General features: G+C 39.4%; 1 protein-coding gene across 1 annotated transcript in view; it reads right to left on the bottom strand.

Moving 5' to 3' along the window:
* Positions 1-23,327, bottom strand: part of DPP10 (dipeptidyl peptidase like 10) — a 760,992-nt gene extending 737,665 nt beyond the window's left edge. Inside the window, exon 1 of the mRNA XM_052656314.1 lies at positions 23,256-23,327. Within this exon, the coding sequence (XP_052512274.1) occupies positions 23,256-23,327 (72 nt within the window). The remainder of the gene's footprint in view (positions 1-23,255) is intronic.
* Positions 23,328-24,611: the final 1,284 nt, after the last annotated feature.

Here is a 24,611-nt window from a genome sequence, read left to right as displayed (position 1 = left end):
GGTCAACACCGAAATCAGATTGATTATATTCTTTGCAGCCAAAGATGGAGAATCTCTATACAGTCAACAAAAACAAGACCAGGAGCTGACTGTGGCTCAGATCATCAACTCCTTATTGCCAAATTCACTCTTAAATTTAAGAAAGTCGGGAAAACCACTAGACCATTCAGGTATGACCTAATGACACCACCCTTATGCAGAAAGTGAAGAGGAACTAAAAAGCCTCTTGATGAAAGTGAAAGTGGAGAGTGAAAAAGTTGGCTTAAAGCTCATTATTCAGAAAACGAAGATGATGGCATCTGGTCCCATCACTTCATGGCAAATAGATGGGGAAACAGTGGAAACAGTGTCAGACTTTATTTTTGGGGGGCTCCAAAGTCACTGTAGATGTTAACTGCAGCCATGAAATTAAAAGATGCTTGCTCCTTGAAAGAAAAGTTATGACCAACCTAGATAGCATATTCAAAGGCAGAGACATTACTTGGCCAACTAAGATCCGTCTAGTGTAGGCTATGATTTTTCCTGTTGTCATGTATGTATGTGAGAGTTGGACTGTGATGAAGGCTGAGCACCGAAGAATTGATGCTTTTGAACTGTGGTGTTGGAGAAGACTCCTGAGAGTCCCTTGGACTGCAAGCAGATCCAACCAGTCCATTCTGAAGGAGATCAGCCCTCGGATTTCTTTGGAAGGAATGATGTTGAAGCTGAAACTCCAGTACTTTGGCCACCTCATTTGAAGAGTTGACTCATTGGAAAAGAGTCTGATGCTGGGAGGGATTGGGGGCAGGAGGAGAAGGGGACAACAGAGTATGAGATGGCTGGATGGCATCACTGACTTGATGGACGTGAGTCTGAGTGAACTCCGGGAGTTGGTGATGGATAGGGAGGCCTGGTGTGCTGCGATTCATGGGGTCACAAAGAGTTGGACACGACTGAGTGACTGAACTGAACTGAAAGATCTATATATAGAAAACTATTAAACACTGATGAAAGAAATCAAAGATGACACAAACAGATGGAGAAATAGATGTTCATGGATCGGAAGAAGCAATATAGTGAAAAAAGTATACAACCCAAAGCAATCCATAGATTCAATGCAGTGCCTATCAAGCTACCAACAGTATTTTTTAGAGAACTAGAACAAATAAGTTCACAATTTGTATGGAAATACAAAAAACCTTGAATAGCCAAAGCAATCTCAAGAAAGAAGAATGGAAATGGAGGAATCAACCTGCCTGACTTCAGGCTCTACTACAAACTGACAGTCATCAAGACAGTATGGTACTGGCACAAAGACAGAAATATAGATCAATGGAACAAAATAGAGAGCCCAGAGATAAATCCACGCACCTAAGGACACCTTATCTTTGACAAAGGAGGCAAAAATATACAATGGAGAAAAGACAATCTCTTTAACAAATGGTGCTGGGAAAACTGGTCAACCACTTGTAAGAGAATGAAACTAGAACACTTTCTAATGCCATATACAATAAACTCAAAATGGATCAAAGATCTAAACATAAGACCAGAAACTACAGAACTCCTAGAGGAAAACATAGGCAAAACACTCTCTGACATAAATCACAGCAGGATCCTCTATGAGTAATGGAAATAAAAGCAAAAATAAACAAATGGGACCTAATTAAACTTAAAAGCTTTTGCAAAATGAAGGAAACTATAAGCAAGATGAAAAGACTGCCTTCAGAATGGGAGAAAATAATAGCAAATGAAGCAACTGACAAAGAATTGATCTCAAAAATATACAACAGCTTGTGCAGCTCAATTCCAGAAAAATAAGTGACCCAATCAAAAAATGGGACAAAGAACTAAACAGACATTTCTCCAAAGAAGACATACAGACAGCTAACAAACACACGAAAAGATGCTCAACATCACTCATTCTCAGAGAAATGCAAATCAAAACCACAATGAGGTACCATCTCACACCAGTCAGAATGCCTGCTATCAAAAAGTCTACAAACAATAAACGCTGGAGAGGGTGCGGAGAAAAGGGAACCGTCTTACACTGTTGGTGGGAATGCAAACTAGAACAGCCACTACGGAGAAAAGTGTGGAGATTTCTCAAAAAAACGAAATAAAACTGTCATATGACCCAGCAATCCCACTGCTGGGCAAACACACCGAGGAAACCAGAATGGAAAGAGACACGTGTACCTCAATGTTCATCGCAGCTCTGTTTACAACAGCCAGGACATGGAAGCAACCTAGACGTCCCTTGGCAGACGAATGGATAAGAAAGTGTGGCATATATACACAATGGAGTATTACTCAGCCATTAAAAAGAATGCATTTGAGTCAGTTCTAATGAAGTGGATGAAACTGGAGCCTATTATACAGAGTGAAGTAAGTCAGAAAGAAAAACACCAATCTACAGTATACTAATGTATATATGGAATTTAGAAAGATGGTAATGATGACCCTATATGTAAGACAGCAAAAGAGACACAGATGTAAATAACAGTCTTTGGGACTCTGTCAGAGAAGGCGAGGGTGGTATGATTTGACAGAATAGCACTGAAGCAAGTATAATATCATATGTGAAACAAATCGCCAGTCCAGGTTCAACGCATGAGACAGAGTGCTCAGGGCTGCTGCACTGGGATGACCTTGAGGGATGGGATGGGAAGGGAGGTGAAGGGAAGTTCAGGATGGGGAACACATGTACACCCATGGCTGATTCATGTCAATATATGGCAAAAACTACTACAATATTGTAATTAGCCTCCAATTAAAATAAACTATTTTTTTAATTAAAAAATTTTTTTAAAAAGGGAAAGGCTATCCACTCCAATATTCTGACCTAAGATTTCCAGGTTAACTTGGAAAAGCAATAGACTAGCTTAAGAGATGCTGAATTAAATGCACAAGAGTGTTGATTCCTCATGATAAAATCCAATGATACTGCTACCCAGTCTTTGTGTATGAAAATGTAGCAGTTAACACATTAAGATTTATTTAAAGTCATATTCACTCACTTAGTATGAAATCAGGAATTCTTCTGGTATTGCTTCATATATGTTTTCTGATTAGGTTATTTAGAGATCAAGAAAAATGAATTATAAAACCTCTATTTCCATCAGTGTACCTCTTAAACTGTACCCACTTTCTCCTAATATCCCAAGCAGGACATCAAGGATTACTGCCTGTCTCAGATTCTAACAACTGCTTCCCACTTAGTAGCCTGACTTCCCAGAACCATTAGAAATGAAATGTTTTCACCTAATGTTTAAAGATTACCTGCCACCATGTATGCTCTACCATAATTCAGGAAGTGCATTGTAAAAAATTGATTTTTCTTTAAAATTTTTTGAGAAAAGGAGTTATTTGATTTTAAATAGCTCTGTAACCTTTATGGATCTTAAAAGAAAACTTTAAAACTTTTCTTTCCCTATTGTTAAGAATAGTTTAACTAAAACATCCCCCTGTGAAAGTGACTACAGCCTTGGAGACCTGGTCATCCTTAATGGATCAATAAAACATTTCATCACTGCTATTTTTCTTCCTGGTGTTTTTGTTAATAATTTTCAATACTACTTGGTGGAACAGAGGGGAATGTTTTGACTGAATAGATTTTGTGGGTTTGAAATGGTTCTCACCTTCTTCACTATATAAGGTTGTAGGGACATAAGAATTTATCATTTATTTTAGTAATTTTTCCTTGAAAATTAAAAAAAGGATTCTGCAAAGGACAAGGTCTTCCATCTCTCCCTCAACTATGGTTATTCTTTCTTCTTCATTAGGAGAATAAGTTAACAGTGGCTGACAACAACATATAGCATTTTTAGGCTAAGTAAATAATTTTAGCATTTTAATGAAAATGAAGTATAGTGTACTCTTAAAGAGATGCTGCCCATTTTAAAAATTAGGTTAACCCTTCCATGATATACATAAATGCAAGCACGACATATATTCATCATCACATACTGAAAGTCTCCATACCATGTAATAAAATTACAGGAAATGATATTTTCACAGTGTTGGGTCCTGTCCACAAGCAGACTTTATGCTTCACAACACCATTCATTCATCTAGTGATATAAAATCTTTCTTATTGTTACAGAAAACTCATGGTACTTTTAAAATGCTATATTAAAATTTCTAAAGATCGTGTTATTTCCTTACCCTGAGTAACTCATTGAGTATAAATCTGTCTTTAATAAATGACAGTAGATGTCCCTTTCCTTTTTATCTATCCACTGGAAAATGCTCAAAAATTCCCTGCAAAGTTTTAGAATATGCAACAGTTGGCACTTACTCCTAAGTCTAATGCTTGAGATGGGAAGGATGCTATTCTCTTCTTAATTTATTCAGTTCAGTTCAGTCTCTCAGTCGTGTCCAACTCTTTGCAATCCCATGAATCACAGCACGCCAGGCCTCCCTGTCCATCACCAACTCCCGGAGTTCACTCAGACTCACATCCATTGAGTCAGTGATGCCATCCAGCCATCTCATCCTCTGTCGTCCCTTTCTCCTCCTGCCTCCAATCCCTCCCAGCATCAGAGTTTTATCCAATGAGTCAACTCTTCTCATGAGGTGGCCAAAGGATTGGAGTTTCAGCTTTAGCATCATTCCCTCCAGAGAAATCCCAGGGCTGATCTCCTTCAGAATGGACTGGTTCGATCTCCTTGCAGGCCAAGGGACTCTCAAGAGTCTCCTCCAACACCACAGTTCAAAAGCATCAATTCTTCAGCGCTTAGCCTTCTTCACAGTCCAACACTCACATCCATACATGACCACAGGAAAAACCATAGCCTTGACTAGACGGACCTTTGTGGGCAAAGTAATATCTCTGCTTTTCAATATGCTGTCTAGGTTAGTCATAACTTTTCTTCCAAGGAATAAGCGTCTTAATTTCATGGCTGCAGTCACCATCTGCACTAATTTTGGAGCTCCATAAAATGAAGTCTGACACTGTTTCCTCTGTTTCCCCATCTATTTCCCATGAATAATCTAATTAACATATATATAGACAAAGGTTACAAAGATAAAAATATATACATACATAGATGTACACAGCAGTGAAGTGAATGTCAACAAATTGTGTACCTTAATTCCAGTTTTACAAATGAGAAGCTGAGGTTCAGAGAGATTAAGATTCCCAAGGTATTACAGCTAGTAAGTAGAGAAAATATCTTTTTGGTCACATACAGACACGTCCTAATAACCATCAACTGCTTTCCTTTATTAAATTAAGGTTAAATGATTTATTAAATATTTAAATAATATTAAGCTTCAGACAGTAACAAATCTGCCTGTAATACAGGATACTCAGGTTCAATTCCTCAGTTGGGAAGATCTCCTGGAGGAGGGCATGGCAACCCACTCCAGTATTCTTGCCTGGAGAATCCATGGACAGAGGAGCCTGGCAGGCTACAGTCCATGGGGCCACAAAAGAGTCAGACATGACTAAGAGACTAACATTCTCACAAGTGATCTAAGTGATAGTAAATGACTTACTATGTGTGGCTGATTAGAAAAGCATACTGGCTATTTGCCTTTAGAGTTTATGCTACTGTGTGGTCCACTAGACAATTTCTCAGGTGTTTAGTGGGAATGTACTATATTTCAGGCAATGTCCCAAGAGCACAGTTCTTCTACATGCATACAAGTGCACAAGCACACACATACACCAAAACTGGCTATCAGTTTAGTGGACACAAAGAGCTCTAATTCATAATGAATAAAAGAGTAAATATGTTACAGAAGTCAACTGTTAACCTATTTTAATAATATCCAGATATTTACCCAAACAATTAAAATATCACACGTTTTAAATCAACATATGCTAACATTTATATAGAAAGGGAGGTAGCAAAAGAATTTGAGTAGCTTTTACATACAACAAATGTCTCCAAAACAAAGAAAAGAAAAAAATGTAAACATTAATAGTGATCATCTATTTAGAAAATAATAGAATTAGAAACTCAGTAGCTGGAGAATAACTGTAGGAGGGAGATTTCTCACTCTATGTATACCAGTTTTGATGTTTGAACCACCTGATTATGTTATTCAGAAATTAATGAAGATTGTTGCATTTAAAGTCAGGAAATATAAAAAGATTCAGTTAATATTGGTCATTGGACTAAACAAAATTACACGAGAATGCTGCAAAATAAGGCCTAAATCTGACACTTAGGTTGCTGAATAACTAGGGTGAAAGCATTCACCTTTTCATTCATGAAAATAGTGAAGCCCATGTGTTGCTCAAGGTTATTGTGAGACACAGGAAAGTCAATTTTAAGTTCTTCTACATGATGAAATTTATAGACATACCCTATATCCTTTAGTTCTCATCATTTTTCACTAACAAAAAAGTAGACATAAGATACCATGTAAAAGACACTAAAATTAGCTATGTCTAATTTTAAAGCTGGCTTCATATATCACACAAACTGAAGAACACATTTGGACATGGGAGAAACATTTTTCTTTCTTAAAATATTTGAGTAAACATAAAGTTACTCATGGTTAATAATTTCAAAGTAAACTTCATTTGTCATGGAACATACAGAAGACGGGAACTATGCTCTTATCACACTGCCTCACACACAATAGGTATGCACTGAACACTTAAGGAACTATGTAGTAGACGACTCAAGAGCAAGGGCTCCAGAGGCAGATAGTGAGGTTTCAGATTTCTGTTCTGCCACTCTGGTTCTTTGAAATCTTCTAATCCTCCAAACTGCAGCTTCTCATCTGCAAAACCAGAATAAAAGTAGAATCTATGACATAGAATTATGGTATGTGGCCCTAGTCTAACTACTTTACCGCTAGATCTCACAATTTCCCCATTTTTAACGTAAGGATGACGGTACAAACTTGCAGAGTTCTAAAGGGGATTATTACTGTTAACTGCTAGTAAAACTACTAGTACTACTATTTTCTGTGGAAAAGAATCAAATATGATGTACTGATCAACCACACACAGCAAATTATGGCCTCATTTTGATAAAAGAAACATCTGATACTTATTATAATATATATGACTGTATGTGACCAAAAGATAGCTTCCCTAATTACTAGCTGTGCTACCTTGGAAATCTCTTCACTCTCCAAACCGTAGCTTCTCATACGCAAAACTGGAATAAAAGTAATACCTATCACATAAAGTTATAGTGAGGATAAAATGAGATACAGGCACTTGACCACTGCATGGCATTTATGAATAGTACTCAAAACTTTAGCCTCTGTGAGTGATAATAAAAATGCCAATAATTTTATTACTAAAACTATTTTCCTTTTATAATTCTCAATTTACTTTGTAACTTTGTTATAACATGAACTTCTTATTGCCAAATTCAGACTTAAATTGAAGAAAGTAGGGAAAACCACTAGGCAATTCAGGTATGACCTAAATCAAACCCCTTACAATTATAAAGAAGTGACAAATAGATTCAAGGGATTAGATATGATAGACGTAGTGCCTGACGAACTATGGACGGAGGATCATAACACTGTATAGGAGGCTATGATCAAGACCATCCCCAAGAAAAAGAAATTCAGAAAGGCAAAATGGTTGTAGGAGGGGGCCTTACAAGTAGCTGAGAAAAGAGAAGCAAAGGACAAAGGAGAAAAAGAAAGATATACCCATTTGAATGCAGAGTTCCAAAGAATAACAAGGAGAGATAAGAAAGACTTCCTATGTGAACAATACAAAGAAACAGAGGAAAACAATAGAATGGGAAAGACTAGGGATCTCTTGGAGAAGGAAACAGCAACCAAAATTAGAGACACCATGGGAACATTTCATACAAAGATGGGCACGATAAAGGACAGAAATGGTATGGACCTAATAGAAGCAGAAGATATTAAGAAGTGGCAAGAATACACAGAAGAACTATACAAACGAAATCTTAATGACCCAGATAACCATGACGGTGTGATCACTCACCTAGAGCTAAACATCCTAGAGTGGAAAGTCAAGTAGGCCTTAGGAAATATCACTACAGACAAAGCTAGTGGAGGTGATAAAATTTCAACTGAACTATTTCAAATTCTAAAAGATGATGCTGTGCAAGTGCTGCACTCAATATGCCAGCAAATTTGGAAAACTCAGCAGTGGCCACAGGACTGGAAAAGGTCAGTTTTCATTTCAATCCCAAAAATAGGCAATGCCAAAGAATGTTCAAACTACCACACAATTGCACTCATTTCACACACTAGCAAAGTAATGTTCAAAATTCTCTAAGCTAGGCTTCAACGGTATGTGAACTGAGAACTTCCAGGTTCAAGCTGGATTTAGAAAAGGCAGAGGAACCAAAGATCAAATTGCCAACATATGCTGGATCATTGAAAAAGCAAGAGAGTTTCAGAAAAGCATCTACTTCTGCTTCAGTGACTATGCTATAGTCCTTGACTCTGTGGATCACAACAAACTGTGGAAAATTCTTAAAGAGATGGGAATATCAGACCACCTTACCTGCCTCCTGAGAAACCTGCATGCAAGTCAGGAAGCAACAGTTAGAACCAGACATGGAACAAAGGAATGGTTCCAAACTGGGAAAGGAGTATGTTAAGGATGTATAGTGTCACCTTGCTTATTTAACTTCTATGCAGAGTACATCATGAAAAATGCCAGGCTGGATGAAGCACAGATTCAGGCTGGAATCAAGACTGCTGGGAGAAATATCAATAACCTGAGATATGCAGATGATATCAAACTTCTTTGTACATAATACAAAAATACTCATCTAAATTTAAATCTTTTTTTTTTTCACTCAGATAAGAAAACTGAGGGTTGGTTAAGGGGAGTGTCTGGCCCCATGTGCAGGAGATCATTCTCACCTGAGATTCTCAATCCCATATCTATGTTTATTTTCTCCCACCCCTACCGCTTCAGTTTCACAGAGGCCTCATTTCCTCTTGGCCGAAATATCAGTTCTCAAGAAAGAGCATACCAAGTTACCATGGAATTTCAAATCAATACAGTTAGACATATATCATGACCACCGTCTACCCAGTCTTAAAGTTAAAAGGCCAAAGGGAATCATGGTGGAATTCAGTCAGATATCTGCAGACAGATGAGATGAGCTACCCCCAGCCTGGCAGTCAGGAAAGTGAGTGACAAGAGAAGGAAAACTTAGGATATATCTTAAATCAGACTGTGGGAGTGGTTATGGTATCCTTCACCTCCAAAGGGCATCTCTGAAAGCAGCCATTTTCTAAGAACCACTACTATTATGCAACTTGTTTTTTTTGTTTGTTGTTTAGTCACTCAGTTGTGTCCGATTCTCATGACCCCATGGACTGTAGCCCACCAGGTTCCTCTGTCCATGGGATTTCCCAGGCAAGAATACTTGAGTGGGTTGCCATTTTCTTCTTCCAGGGGATTTTCCCAACCCAGGGATTGAACCCATGTCTCTTGGATTTTGATCTGAACTTGATTTTGCTAAATCCTCAAGAATGGCTTTTCATCCCCCTGTGTGCAATTATTCTATTAAATACTTCACCTTATCCACAGAGAGCTATTTGAAATTGTCAAACTGTTCTCTCCCATCCTTCATAAACACCTGGACCAATTTATTGGGACAAACCTGACAAACAGCATTGGCTGACTGGCTGCATTCCAGAACTTTGCTGTTGATGAATCAGGTCTGACATTCAAGCTCCAAAAGGCTTGTAAAAAGCTATCATAAAATTGCTTAAGAAGTTGGTTGAAACATCAACTGTAGACCTGGACTGCATCATTTTTGTCAGGTTGGGGATGTTAAGATTTTAGAGAACTTGGAAATGTGTCCATCTTTATAGTGTTAGACCAAGGCATTTCTAAGCAACCCACATAAGGATTATATAACTCTAGGAGAACGTATCTTTCGTAGACTTAAAATTTACTCTCGACACAGATCCAAAGTATTTATTAGATGTTACTTGTAGAAGATAGGTAAGTGACAAAAAAAATTGTCTGCTATAAAAGATAACCACCAAGGTTATAATTTAAATGCCCTATTGGATATCAACCAGTTTTGGATCTAAGTTTGCAGATTTTGTATGCCATTTATTTCCTGAGTCTCTTCCTCATATGCTTTTCAAACTAGCTTTCCCATTTGATGGTTTCTTTATTAATGTTAAATCCTTGACATATGTTCCCTATACACTCATATGTACACTCTGCTTTACAGATCGTATATAATCTACAACCTATCTTCCCATTCTCTGTGGGAAAAATAGCAGAAATAAATAATAGCAGAAAATCGAGGTTTCACCCAACCATTACACTCATGTCCACCTGCTCCTTGATGCTTCCAGATAGGATCAATATATAACAGATTTAATCTTATTAAACTTACTGCCTAGAAAAAAATTAAATTAGAAGAAAAAAACCTAAACCAGCTGGAAATTTTCCATTAATTCTCACCCACTTTTACTTCATCTGACAACAACACAGACAACCAGACATGGCTTCTATGATCCCATGATTGAGTGAGTCTCCTACCAACTCCCAAACCAGAAGCGAGGACCTCTAATTAATAAACTACTCTGGTTTCTAAATTCATCAGTGGTTACGACCTTGAACAAGTTAGCCTATATCATTCTCAGTTGTCTTGTCAGTAAATTAGGTAACACAATCACCATAGTTAGTTCTAAGAACCTTTAAAAGAATCCATCTGTAATAGGGGAAAAAAGTGAAAGAAAAACAAATTATATTGTTTAAAACTCTCAGTCAGAAATAGGGACACACAGCACTTGCTACTAATAACTACCATCTGCAGATTTTATGCTGGCAATCTAGTAGTTCCCATGCTCAGGTCATGTAATATGAAACTGCAGCATTTCTATAAGAATGGATATTTCCTCCTCAAAAATTGGCTTTAAATGTAATTTAGCAGATATTAATGACAGCAGTTCCATGCTATCATATTTACTTAATTTTTATCATATATATAACCTCTTGGTACTTTGTGACCTGTCTGAAACACCTTTCCTAGTTACATAGAGACTCATTCTGGAGTTTATGTAATAACCATGGGCTTGTTATACTGCATAGCTCCAAACCAGAAATTTTATACCATGATGCTTTTGTCCTAGATTTCCCCTTAACTAAAACTGTCTTGTGTGACCAATAAGCAATACAAAGCTGACATTTCTGAGCTCAAACAGCTAATCCTAGATTGTATTTACCTATTTTCAAATATTTGCACCATCTGTGATTCTATATTAGTTTTTTTAGATTCGCCATTACAGCTCTTAGCTCTGAATAGGAATGAAACAACATTCCAAATGTAGAATGTATCGTAAGCATGAGTAGGATTTTTAACCATGGAATGGAGGGGAAAAAATCAGGAAAGGCAAATCCATACTCAGTTCTCCACCTTCAGAATGCAAACATTGTTGATTTTTCTGCATTTATAAAGAATCTAAAAATAAATGGATATTTTACTAACCAACACCTAATCCATCTTTGCTTTGAAGCCAAGTTGAACCCATATAATTTCCATGTCAAAAAAAAAAAATCTCAATATTACATGTGCTCTGAAGTTTAGTCAAAGTAACAGAGAAAAAAGATGAAGCCAGAGCCTCCAATCCATCGGAAGCCTGACACCCCATCCCTTTGCCTCTCTCTGGTAGTTGTTATTCAACACTCAGTCATGTCCAACTCTTTGTGACACCATAATCTGCAGCATACCAGGCTTCCCTGTCCTCCTCTGTCTCCCGGAGTTTGCTCTCAGTCATGTCCATTGAGTCAATGATGCCATCCAACCATCTCATCCTCTGTCACCCCATTCTCCTCCTGCCCTCAATCTTTTCCAGAAACAGGATCTTTTCCAAAGAGTTGGCTCTTCACATCAGGTGGCCAAAGTATTGGAGCTTCAGCATCAGTCCTTCCAATGAATATTCAGAGCTGATTTCCTTTAGGATGGACTGGTTTGATCTCCTTGCTGTTCAAGGGACTCTCAATAGTCTTCTCCAGCACCCAATATACATTAACAACAATAAAAGCACAGCCATTTTCATCATCCCCTGATTAATAAACCTATCTTATTGCTAATCTTCAGAAAAATTCAGCAAGGCAAGCATCATACCATTTTCAGATGAAATATTAAATTCAGAAAGAGACTGGGTAACTTGCTCAAACTAGTAAGTAGAGTTTAAACTGAGGTTGTGACTTTCCAAATGGCTCTGTGGTAAAGAACCCACCTGCTAATGCAGGAGAGATGTGGGTTCTATCCCTGGGTTGGGAAGATCCGCTGGAGGAGGAAATGGCAATCTGCTGTAGTTTTCCTGCCTGGAGAATCCCATGGACAGAGGAGCCAGGTGGGCTAATAGTCTATGGGGGTCACAAAGATGAGTATGCATGACATCATCAAATGAATAGAAAGCTATTGTTCTTTCCACTAACAAGAATTTTGTGTGAATTCAAAATTCACACAAAACTACTTGTCAAACTAGTTCAAAGTAGTTCACATGTCAAAACTACTTCCTATATATTTAAAGTAAAAAGTTCCTCTGATCTAGTACTGAAACTTGGGACACTGACAAAATTACTACATCCTCTGGAAATGGTTCTGTGTTCCAAGAACTCCAGCAAATCAGAAGCCTGTTGTTTCTACTAACTTCCAAAGAAAGCCCTAAAATTCACCTTGATGCTTTTTAAAGTACCTAGGTGCATCCCTCCATTCACAAGAAGGGACTCATCCAATCACTTGCCTATTCATCATTGAATTGCAATTTCAAGTGCTGAGTGTAAAGATCAGTGGGTGCTCTTTTATGCTGAGGAGAAGAGGAGAGGTCTGAGAATGCCCATGTCTTCATGTATGGTGAGAGTTGCTATCATTTCCTTGGAACAGTGCACCTCACAGCTTATTTTCATGATGGCTTTATGGCACTGGGGTGCTCTCTTGCCATAGCTAGTTGGAGAAGATGCTTATGTGGCTCCATGGTTTTGTGGCCAGGTGCCAAGAGTCTAAAGACCACTGGCCTAGAACCAGCACATCACAATGGAGAAACCAAGAAATATCGAGTTTTACCTACAGATTCAAAGCCTTTAAGAACATTAATTTAAAAAACACATTTTACTCTGATGTCAAATGCTAAGGAAGGTGTCTGTGCCACCAAAAAATCACCAGAGAATCTATATCAATAGCTGACTCTGGCGGCATGGCACATGAAAAATGGGCATAAGTGAAAGACCCCAAATCAAGTATTGCTTCCGATTCTAACCAATGGTGTGATCTGAGACAGGACACTCACCTCTACATTGACTGTCTCCTGATCTGAAAACAAAGACAAGAAGAGTTTTTCAAAATGTTATCATCGATGACTTTATGGCTATTTGACAGAAGAATCTGGAAAAGCAAGGTCACTATGGACATTGCAGTTGTCTAGACTCAAGGTATCAGTCTTGGAAAGAAACTGGATCTCAGAAACATAGAAAGGCAGGAAAAACCGGATTTGGATTTAGAGATGGTACAGAGGCAAAGGGAAACACAGGAAATCAAAGGGGCCATCCTGTAACATAACAAGCTCTGATTCTGTGTGCAAACAGGCATTTGTAAGGAGTGACAGATGCAAAAGAAACCACCCATAATGCCACTCTGGCACTAATGCTGGGTAAATCCCATTTGTAATAAGTATGAGAGTGGGTCTCTTCATTCCAGCTCCAGGTTCAATTCACACCTATCTAAGAATGCCAACATGACTTGTCAAGAAATGAAAACCACTTAATTCATAGGATCAGGGAAAAGGAACAACTTTATGAAGATGCTGACTATACCTTCAAAATATGCTTTCTTTATATCTTAAAAACACTCTTTATAGTATTCTAAGAAGAAACAAACAGTGAAATGCACAGTCTTTTCCCTAAAATCTCTAAAAGCTAATGGAGTAGATAGAAAATCTATTCATAAATTCATAAATCCCAGGAAATGTAAATTACATGCCAACCTAGCCAAACAAATGACCTATTTCTACATTTGAGACATTCTTCATGAATTTCAGATTTTTCTTTGTGAAAAGATAGTTTTGACCTCTATTCCGAAGGTATCTTGATTCCTAATCCTGTATCCTGCGTCTAAGTGAGAAGAACCATTATGCAAGTTCATAAAACACTGATTTAAAGGGTTGTTTTGTTAAAAAAAAAAAAAAAAAAAAAGAAAGTTCTAGCATTTGTTTCAAAATATGTGAAATGAAAAAAAAAATCCATGTCTTGCATTCATTAACACATATTAAAACCTTTCCTGGAGGTGAGATGTGATTAATGGAATCATGAGTATCAGAATTTTCACTTACTCCATTACTCTTGCAAAAAGTAAAACCACATATCAATAACAGAAAAGGCCTGTTTCTACCTTGTATAAGCCTTATTAATGCAACTTTGAGTGGTCTTTCTGGCCCATTATTTGAAAATAAATTGCAGGAGAGCTTGCCATTCAGGTTCTCAATAATATACCTCAGATTTGTCATATTTAGGTTTTCAGAGCAGAGACTTTCATACAGAAGAAAAAAATCAAATCTGTATTTAGATCTTAAAAGGGGGTTGGGGATAAAGATAATAAAAATGGCTTGTTTCCTCACTTTTCTTCATTTGCTATCTTGTAACCTGATACATAGGTTTCTGCACTGACGAGAAAAATCGATAAGTATGATAAATTACAATAATATTCAAGTCAGATAACATACAACTTGGCTGGAGAATATATAGATGACTTGATTTGGCTCTCCCAGATTTGAAGTCAGTTTTGATTATGCACTTTTCTTAAATTTCAACTCAACATATCATCAGTTCCCACATGCAAAGAATTTTTAAGGAAATTCAGTCATTTCTGGAAACCAAACTTCTGGAAAGAGAATATTAAACCATGATCACTTCAAAGAAGATCCTAAACAGTTTAGCAACTGAAAATAGTACAAATCAGTCAGGTTGTTATAAATTTTTACCAAATGGCTTATAATAAACCAACTGTAATTATTTAGCATATTAAGATCATGAGTGTGTGTATGACCCTATGGAATAGAGCCCGTCAAGCTCTTCTGTCCATGGGATTCTCCAGTCAAGAATACTAGAATGGGTTGCCGTTCCCTCTTTCAGGGGATCTTCCCTACCCAGGAATCAAACCCACACCTCCTGTACTGCAGATGGATTCTTTACCCTTGAGCCACCTGGGAAGCCCATAGTAATGTATACAAACACACACACACATGTTTAGTATTTTCATTAATGTAAATGCAAAATTACCCTTGCAAAAAAACACAATAATCTTCTTAGATAATTTAGATAAATAGTAGCAATAAGAATAAAAATATGGGGTTGACCAACAAAGTTCATTCAGGCTTTTCCATAAGCTGTTAGTGGAAAATCTAAACAAACTTTCTGGCCAACCCAATACACACTAAGTTTTACCCTGGGACAGAAGTTAAACAAGACTCTTCATATGGATTGTCTCTAATCCTTGCCACTGTCTCCCCATCCCCTTCCTTTAAAGATGAAGAACAGGTTTCAGAGGGGTTAAATCATTTGCCCTACATTGCACAGCAAATGGCAAAAGTAAGATTCAGTCTGAAATCTGTAGGACTCTGTTTTCAACCCTACATCATGCCACCTTCTTCTCCAAAATATAATTAATCTGAGAATCATTTGGCAATTCCAAAATATATTGCAGAAGATGCTGTTCTGGTTAGTGGGAAAAAGCATATTATCTGAAAATTGGTTTTAAAATTATTAATGCTTTAACAATTCTAAAATAACCATGGGATGAACAAACTTGAAAGGAAAAAGAAAATCATTTTCTATTATGTAGAAGACATTACCAAGAGTGCTGTTAACATCAATTACAGTTTGAAATAAAATGTTTTTTCTATCAGCTTCAGATACGAGCCAGTTTTCTGCATTTGGCCTGGCAGCTGGGTGTTATATTTACCATCACATATGAGCATGTCTGAAACCTTGGAAATTTAGGGCAGTTTAAGGAAAATGAATGAATAGTAGATGAAGTCTCTCTTAAATGTCCCATTCTCCCCACTGAGCCTACTCCCCAGCTTCCTCTCTTATCCTGGAAATGACGAGTCTTGTTTTGGTAAATAGATAATAAATGATAAGAATATCTACCAGGTAGGGGAATGGTAGGTACTCATTTTAAAAGCCTTGGAAAATACATGTTGTCTAGATGGAGAAAAGTAGATGGAGATTGGCTCTTGCCAGAAAGCTTGTGGACCAGGTCAAGTACAAATTTTAACAGAAGACTGAGCTGGGAATAATCAGTACTGACCTATATGACTTCTCAAGGAGAGGCAGCATATACTTTTCATTGAAGTATTCCTAACTTTACATGAAGATGTGTTTATGAAGAAGTTTATGTTTCCTCCACTATTTATTTTTGCTCTTTTGGAGCTTTAAGAGGTCTTCAAGTGGGAAGAGCTCCACCCTTTCCTGGTTGACATATATTTTAGTACATATCCCCATTAAAATGTTTCAGTAAGATATTTACTTGATTAGAACCCACAGAGTCACTCAGCAAGTATGAAAATACATGGAGGTAATTTTAATAGTCAGACATCAAAAATGTTGTGTATATTTAAATATTGCATAGGAATAGCTGTAAAAAAAATATCTGTAAAAATCTTTCAAATTATCTGAGCCCAATGATAGTCTCACTCCCAATGATAGCAGGCACACCCACCCTGGGCACCTCAGGGGACTCTACTCGCGATGCACATTCTCCTGTTCCAAAACTGAAATCTCATCTCCTGAGATATTTCTGTAAGCCACACCTCTCTTTTCTCTTTCTCCATGCTTATTACCAATATAAGTGCACTGAAAACAATATGCATGTTCAGCAGCTAATTCCTCTGTTAGTGAGACTTAACCAATGTTTACTTTTAGCATGGCCTCTTATAGAGTAGGACAGTAAAGAAGTGAGGCTTTTTAAAATTTTTGTTTGTTTAATTTTATTTGAAGAATAACTGCCTTACAGTATTGCATTAGTTTCTACCAAACATCAACATGAATCAGCCATAGGTTTACCCGAGTCCCCTCCCACTTGAACATACTTTCTATCTCCCTCCCCATCCCACTTCTCTAGGTTATTACTGAGTCCTGGTTTGAGTTTCCTGAGTCATACAGCAAATTCCCACTGGCTATCTATTATGCATATGGTAATGTACATTTCCATGTAACTCTCTATATACCTCCTACCCTCTTCTTCTTCCACCCCACCCAAGCCATGTCCATAAGTCTGTTCTCAATGTCTGTGTTTCCACTGCTCCCTTGTAAATAGGTTCATCAGTACCCTCTTTCTAGATTCCATATATATGCATTAATATACAATAATTGTTTTTCTCTTTCTGACTTACTTCACTCTGTATAATAGGCTCTAGGTTCATCCACATAGAGCCTATTATTATTTGAGGACTGACTCAGATGTGTTCCTTTTTATGGCTAAGTAATATTCCATTGTATGTATGTACCATAGCTTCTTTATCCATTCATCAGTCAATAGACATCTAGGTTGCTTCCATGTCCTAGGTATTGTTAACAGAGCTGCAATGAAAATCTGGGTACATGTGTCTTTTTCAATTTGGGTAGAGAAGCAAGTTTTCATTGAGTGGAAATAAGGATGTTACAGAATATTGTAAAGTCTGCATTTCTGCCAATTCAATGCCTAACTCAATAATATTTACTACATCATTAAAATATTTTTATGCATGTGAAAACTCATATGTAATCATATACATATGTGTACTAATTAATGCAATATTCTGGAAAATGCTAAAATGATATACCAGCTGTACATGACTCAATGATCCTCTAAGTTTCTTCCTCCCTGGGTTCCTGTTCCCAAACTATACATGTAATGAAAGCACTTTGTATGACATAAGCATTATTTAAAAGCTTTTACTTATTATTTCATTCAGCCCTTACAACAATCAGGTAGAGGATCTATAACCACCTTCAGTCACAGATGAAATACAGAAAATGACTTTATCTTGCTCCCCAAAACACAGTAATGACTATCAGAGCTGAGATATAAATTTGAATCTGAGCTTTCCAGTGCATAACATATAGATAGTGGTAAATAAATACTCCGGTTGATGGCACAAAAACTCACAGTCCTAGTTGCAGTATTCCAGCTTTGTGGCAGTGCTAATGGTAAAGAACCTACCCACAATGCAGGAGATACAAAATGTAGGTTTGATCCCTGGGTTGGGAAGACCCCCTGGAGGAGGGCATGGCAAGCCAGTCCAGTATTCTTGCCTGGGGAATCCCACAGACAGAGGAGCCTGGAGGGCTATAGTCAGTCCATAGGGTTGCAAAGAGTTGGACACAGCTGAAGGAACTTAGCATGCCATGCATGCTACATAATGACCTATAAATAAATTTAAAATATGCCTACAAGTACTAAAAGTCTAAAACATAATATAATCATAAATGGTTCAAGAAACCAAAGTTTGGAAATAATTTTAATTTTACTTAGACTTGGAGAAATTGGTTCCAGTGTTTTGTTTCCAATATAATGCTCTTCATAAGATAATGCAGCATTAATATTTAATAATACAATTTTCTTTAACTCGTTTTTATATACATCAATCTTTCTTAGATGTGCAATATGCTCAGTCTTTGAAATAAACAGAGAGATCAGAAACTTATAAGCAAGGAACATTTTTTGGTGTGTTCTAAACTCAGCCGATAAAATGTCGTACATATTTGCAGTAAGACATATATATATATAACATATGTAATAAGAAATTAAGGTATGATAGGACTTCCTTGGTGGCTCAGATGGTAAAGCGTCTGTCTACAATGCAGGAGACATGGGTTTGATCCCTGGGTCGGGAAGATTCCCTGGAGAAGGAAATGGCAACCCACTCCAGTACTCTTGCCTAGAAAATCCCATGAACGGAGGAGCCTAGTGTCCATGGGGTCGCAGAGAGTCAGATATAACTTGGTGACTGAACAACAAGTTATAAAAACTTCTACATAGCACCTGTATCAAATGTCTTTTATAACCAAATGATATAGAATTCTTCCACCAATAATGTACTATGTATTTTATACTGAATGTTGAGAAGTAATACATTTTCTACTAAAGTTTCTTAACATGATTTCTAAAAGCTTTCTTTGAAGTTCTGTGTTAAAAACAATATAAACTAAATTATGACATGTTTATGTATTAGGGAAACATGGAAGAATAACTTTTTTATGAATTCATTAAGTATTTATTTGAAATTTTTAATCAGGTTTGCTAGAACAATACTGGATCCTAATTTCTTTGTGAAAACTTTAGGTACCCTAATATTTTACAAAAGGAATTTTATGTATTATCTATTTAAGCCCAATTTTGTTCATGAACTATTTCATTAATAGGCTGTTATGTAAGAGAGTAAGAGAGTGATTTCTACTAGAATGAGTTTTACTGTTGTTGTTGATTTTTTATGCATAACTAATACTGCCTCTGCAGCCAAACAGTTGTTTATAAAAATACACTTTTTAGTCATACTTCAGTAAGGTTATCATTTTTTCCTTGTTTAGTTTTTTTGTTTGTTTGTTTGCTTTTTTGTTGTTGGGTTTGGTTTTTTGGAGCTGAGAGAACTGTCCAACATTTTAGGAAATATTTTTACCCATTGGACTCAGCAGAAGGGTGCCACCTGGTGGCAACATGAGCAAATTCTAAACCAGGTCTAACTATAAAATGTTAAGTTTAAGAAGCCTTGAAAGTCTTATCACTACCAAGGGCAAATGATAGAAACATTTTTTTTAAGTTCCTATGTACTTATCAGGATATATCTGGCTTTATATTATTTTAAGAGACACTAACCTAATTTTTCAATTTCAAGATTTATTATTTACATTTACAGTTGAAGAGTTAAACAAAACCTTAACCCATTTTATATTCAAGGTAAATTTGTACACATGCATACATAATATTTGCAATTCTTCTGCATTATGCCAGTAGAAGGCTGTTGAACTGTAACTGTGTAAAGGTTAGAAGATGGAGCTTTAGACTTAAAAGAGCTTATTTTTTTTAACTACCATAGACTAGGACTATGTCTTATCTCTACCACTTATGAAGACAAGGTTGATCAAGTTGTTCAGTTACTTGAGAGAATTCTGTTTTCTCATCCCTAAACTAGGAATTATAACAAGACCTAACTTAAAAAGTGTCAGCTTTGAGAATCAAGTAGGAAAATGCATTCAGTGAGTGTTACGTTATCAACCCAGGGGACAGTACTCAGCACATGGCAAGCACACAGGAAGTGATTTCCAAATCTAATAATAAGTTACAACTAGCCACTCAAGATTATGTATTCCCTGATGTAAAATGGATATTGATTACGTTAAGTGGGAATGACTGCTTCTACCCATAGCTAAGTATTTATTTTTAGACATTTTGTAAATGTGGAATGTTATAAAAACAACAGAAGTAACTGTTGTAAACGTTTATTTAATCAATGAAGCTTTAAAGGCAAGACTACTGAGATGATGAAAATATCTCCAATGATTCAGAACAGTAATAAAAATATGCAGTCCCTGTTACTCTTGTTGCAGCTGCTCCCAGAGGAGGGGCTACTTCTGGTCATGGCACCCTATGCTAGCAGACAGTAGATAGGTGAAATAGGGATGTCTAACTCTCTAAAAGGCCACAACAACAATCAAATTATGTGGTCATAACCATCTCACGGAGAAGAAAGACTCTGGTCTTCCATGATGCTGTTCGTGGAAATGGGGGTTTGATGGCCTCTGGACAAGGCATCTTTGAAGGTTTCATAATAAACACTACCACAAAAGGTGAAAGAGCTTTCTGGCAATATTCAAAAGCTTAAATCACTCAAAATCAACACCTAGCAAGTGACTTAGTGGAACACGCCCCCTATTTAACCATTAAGTAGGATTTCATAAAGCTACATTTTTAGATAATTTTGTGAATCTTTTTTTTTTTCCCAGAAATATCACAGAAACTTGAACAATCGACCTTGTCTATATTATATCTGGGACCACGTAAGAGTTATCTAATAACTGCAGAATTAAATCACAATGACTAATACTATTAATAAAAAGCCTAGAATCTTAAAAGAAATAGTTTAAGCCATCACAGCAATTGTCCACATCATCTGCTCATCATTTTGTATGTCAAGCTTTAGACAAAGAATAGACTACACATAGGTATTTTCTGGGATTGCCTGGAAAACTCCCAGTGGGATGCTGCCATGTATATTTCAGTCTTCCTTTCCTTTCCCTTGAGAAATCAATCTCTTTCATTTTAACTCAAGTGTAATATGCATACCATTGACATTGTAAAATCATGTCAGTGCTCAGAAAGGCACTTAAAAAAACTCAATTAAAACAAGAGTTCTACAAATGGCCACTCCCTGACTATTCAAAGTAGCATAAGCAAAAATGCACACTAACAACGGATTCAAGCTTGAGTCTCTGTCTTCATGTGAATTTTAAGTACCAGATTAGTTCTGACAAAAGGCTGTGGATATACAGCTTGTCCACTATTTACATAAACATTGTCAGCTTCTGTATCCTCTGCTTCTTCCTCCCCGCCTCCACCATCACTGAACTGTTTGCAGAGCCTCAAGTAACCAGCTGGTGTCACAGGTTAGTGAGTAAAGATTTCATGTGGAGACTCTCACCTGACTAATTATTCTTACTGGTAGTATCATTCCAAGAGCAGTAGAGAGGCTCAGTGGCTTGTTAATGAAATTTAAGAGCTGTCAGCCTGAAAGAGGATGTTAAATCCATGCTCCTCTCCTGAAATTATTTTTATAATCAGCCAACTGGTTGCTACCTTGTGATGTGTGCTGAAGGGAGCAGGGAAAAGAGATACAAGGAGAAAGGACAAGTTATATACATGTTTTAATATTTTCTTACTTTTCTCAGGGTAGGGAGCAAAAAGAATGGTTTACGAAAACAACTGCTTTATAAAAACTGCAACACCCATCTCAGTAAAGGGAGGGGGCTTTAAGTCTTTGAGTAATCCTCACCACCTATGTGAAACATATGTGAGCAAAATGAGAAGGGGAGGGAAGGGCGAAAGACAGCCCACTAGCCAGGAGCGACAGCCAGGACTAGAATATTAATAACGGCAGCCCAGGAGTCGCCCCCTCTGCCTCCCGCCACTCTGAGCGGACAGCTCCCCTTCACTAACTCCTCAATGCTTAGAATATGCGAAGAGCTGAGTCCTACTGTAGCCTCGCTGTTTGCACCCCCTTTATCCGCTTCTAGCAATGAGCTCGAAGTGTCTCCGCCAGAAATGCTTTGAGAGGCCTTCAATAGTGCACTCGGGGCAAAGAGCCCACCTCTGGACCCCGGCGCCGGAGCCTCCATCCTCCAGCTCCGTGGTTATCCGCAGACCTAAGTGTAACCCTCTTGGTTCAGACTCTAAATGAGTAGACGTGACAGCATCACCTGCCGGCTCACACAGCCACCCTCCTCTCGGCCAGGGCACCTCGGCGCTCCCGACCCTCCAACTTTGGGAAAAGGCGACACCGAACTCACGAGTCACCCCAACCCAGGGACAGAGACGAGATGGAGATTCACAGTATGGCTATGCTACAGATTCCTAAGGAGCTAAACAAAACGGGATGGCCAGAGAGGAAAGACAGAAAACGAACTAAAATTACCCTCAGCCAGCACAGCGCACCTCGCAGAAACAACACATCTGGACTCAACAAATCACTAAAGCCAGTCTCTTCGCAGTTCCACCTAATCATGCCTTTTTGCTCCAAGCTCGGTTCCCAGCAGACAACAGATGCGTGGTACACCCTCTTCCCCCATTTTGCGTCGCCCACCCCCACCCCCGTCCCAGTCTCCTCAAAGGAAAACAGAAAGGAAAGGAAGAACTCTGATGGCCCAAAGGTCATCTGCCTACTCGGCTAAGCTCTGGTCTCAGCTACGTGAAAACAGGGTTCGACCCCAGCAAGTGGAAGCCTCCAGGAGAGCAGCAATTCCTCCAACGTGCTTCAGTAGGAGCCAAGAGGTCCCCACTTCTTGGCCCCGGCCACCTCTCCCTCCGTCGCGGGCCCGCCCGAGGGGTTGCCCAGGCCACCCCTCCTTTACCTCTCTGCCCCCTTCCCCGCGGCTCTCCACCTTGCGCATCCTCTCGCCCGGCCCCGGAGCGCACTCGGAGGCTCTAACTTCCTGCAGAGTCCATGGACGAGCTGAGGAGAGCCTGGAACTGGGGCGGGGGTGGGTGGGGAGAAGGAGGCGTGGGAGCTGAGCCCTGGAGGAGGGGCAGGGGGAGCGCGGTTGGAGTCTGCCTTCGTGGGAGGGCCTGGCCGCAGCCGCCAACTCTCACCTGGTCCGCCGGCTGCGCCTGGCTCGCCCTGGCCCCGGGGGTGGGCTGTTGCTCCTGCTTCATGGCTGTCATCGCCCGCGGCCCGTGTTGGCGCTCACTTCCTCGCGGGCACTTCAGACTCGGGGACCGTCACTTGGCAGGGATCGCATGTCACAGGCTCCCGATGCTCTCCGAATTGGCGGAAGGCAAAGCGGCAGCGACGGGGTGGGGGGAGGGGAGCGATGGGGAGGGGAAGGGGAGCGGCACCAGGCAAGCGCCCCCTTGCAGGATCCCTCCTTTGGCCACCGCAGACCCTCTAACTCCCCACTCCCCCCGCCCCCACCACCACCACCCCCCACCCCAAAGCGGAGACAGCCTTGGAGAGCGGACACCACCAAGTGACAAGTTGGTGGAGCGGCGAGCGGCTGGAGAGCGGCACCTGACAGTGCCGGAGCGTTGTCTCGCAGTCCCGGAGGAGCCCGGCTCGCCTTCTACCGCAGTCTGCGCTCCCCGCCAGCCCCCGGGGGCTCCCCGCGCCGAGCTCAGCGCGCCCGGTGGAGCAGCCGGGAGCCGCGCGCCAGCATCTCTGGAGCAACTGCAAAGCGGCCGAGAGCACTGCGCCTGGCGCGAGCTCCCCACACGCGCGGCGGAGGCTGCCCGGCTCCGCGGGTCCCTCACCCCCTCCCGCCCCCCGCGGGCTCCTGCTAAAACCCGGAGAAGCGGAGCGCGCGCTTGCAAAGCCCTCGGTGGCTCCTGCGCTGTCACTGGGCATGCTCCAGCGCTCCGAGAAGCCAGGGGCAGAGGGGTACTGTCGGTCGAGAGACTCATCCCGGGCACCAACACCTATCGGGACCCAAGAGGTTGTCGTAGACTGATTACGACCGGTCTTCTGATTTGAGTCTATAGACAGGGATCCTCTCGCCTCCAGCCTGGATTCCCCGGCTAGTTGGTTAATAATGCCAGTGGAATTCCTAAAGGTTGAATAAATAATGATACTCTAGTACTCATACTTTTTTTTCTCTCTCTCTGGACATGAAGAAAAATCCTCAAATTTTAAGTCCCTTTACACCGTTCCCTTCCTCAACACAACTCTCTCTCTTTCAAAGTTTACGTTTTAGTGAGTTCTGGGAGCCTGCAGCATGGATACAAAACAATGAGTCAATGTAGCTTTTTAGAGCCAAATCCCTGTGGGTATAAGAAAACAAAGTCCTCCAGTTTCGTCCAAATGCGCTAGCACGCGGATTTCCCGGGATGGTAGAAAGGACCGGCCCAGAGCAGATGGGCTACAAGCAGCTCGTGTGTCTCAAGCCCTGGTTGTTGGAGATTTCTTGCCAGAGACTGGAAGGGAGGAATCAACTATCCGGTATTACTGGATTC

The sequence above is a fragment of the Budorcas taxicolor genome, chromosome 2, assembly GCF_023091745.1.
Source record: "Budorcas taxicolor isolate Tak-1 chromosome 2, Takin1.1, whole genome shotgun sequence".
NCBI classification, from domain to species: Eukaryota; Metazoa; Chordata; class Mammalia; order Artiodactyla; family Bovidae; genus Budorcas; species Budorcas taxicolor.
Note: the sequence above shows the minus strand (reverse complement) of the source record. Positions and strands in the feature narration are given on the sequence as shown.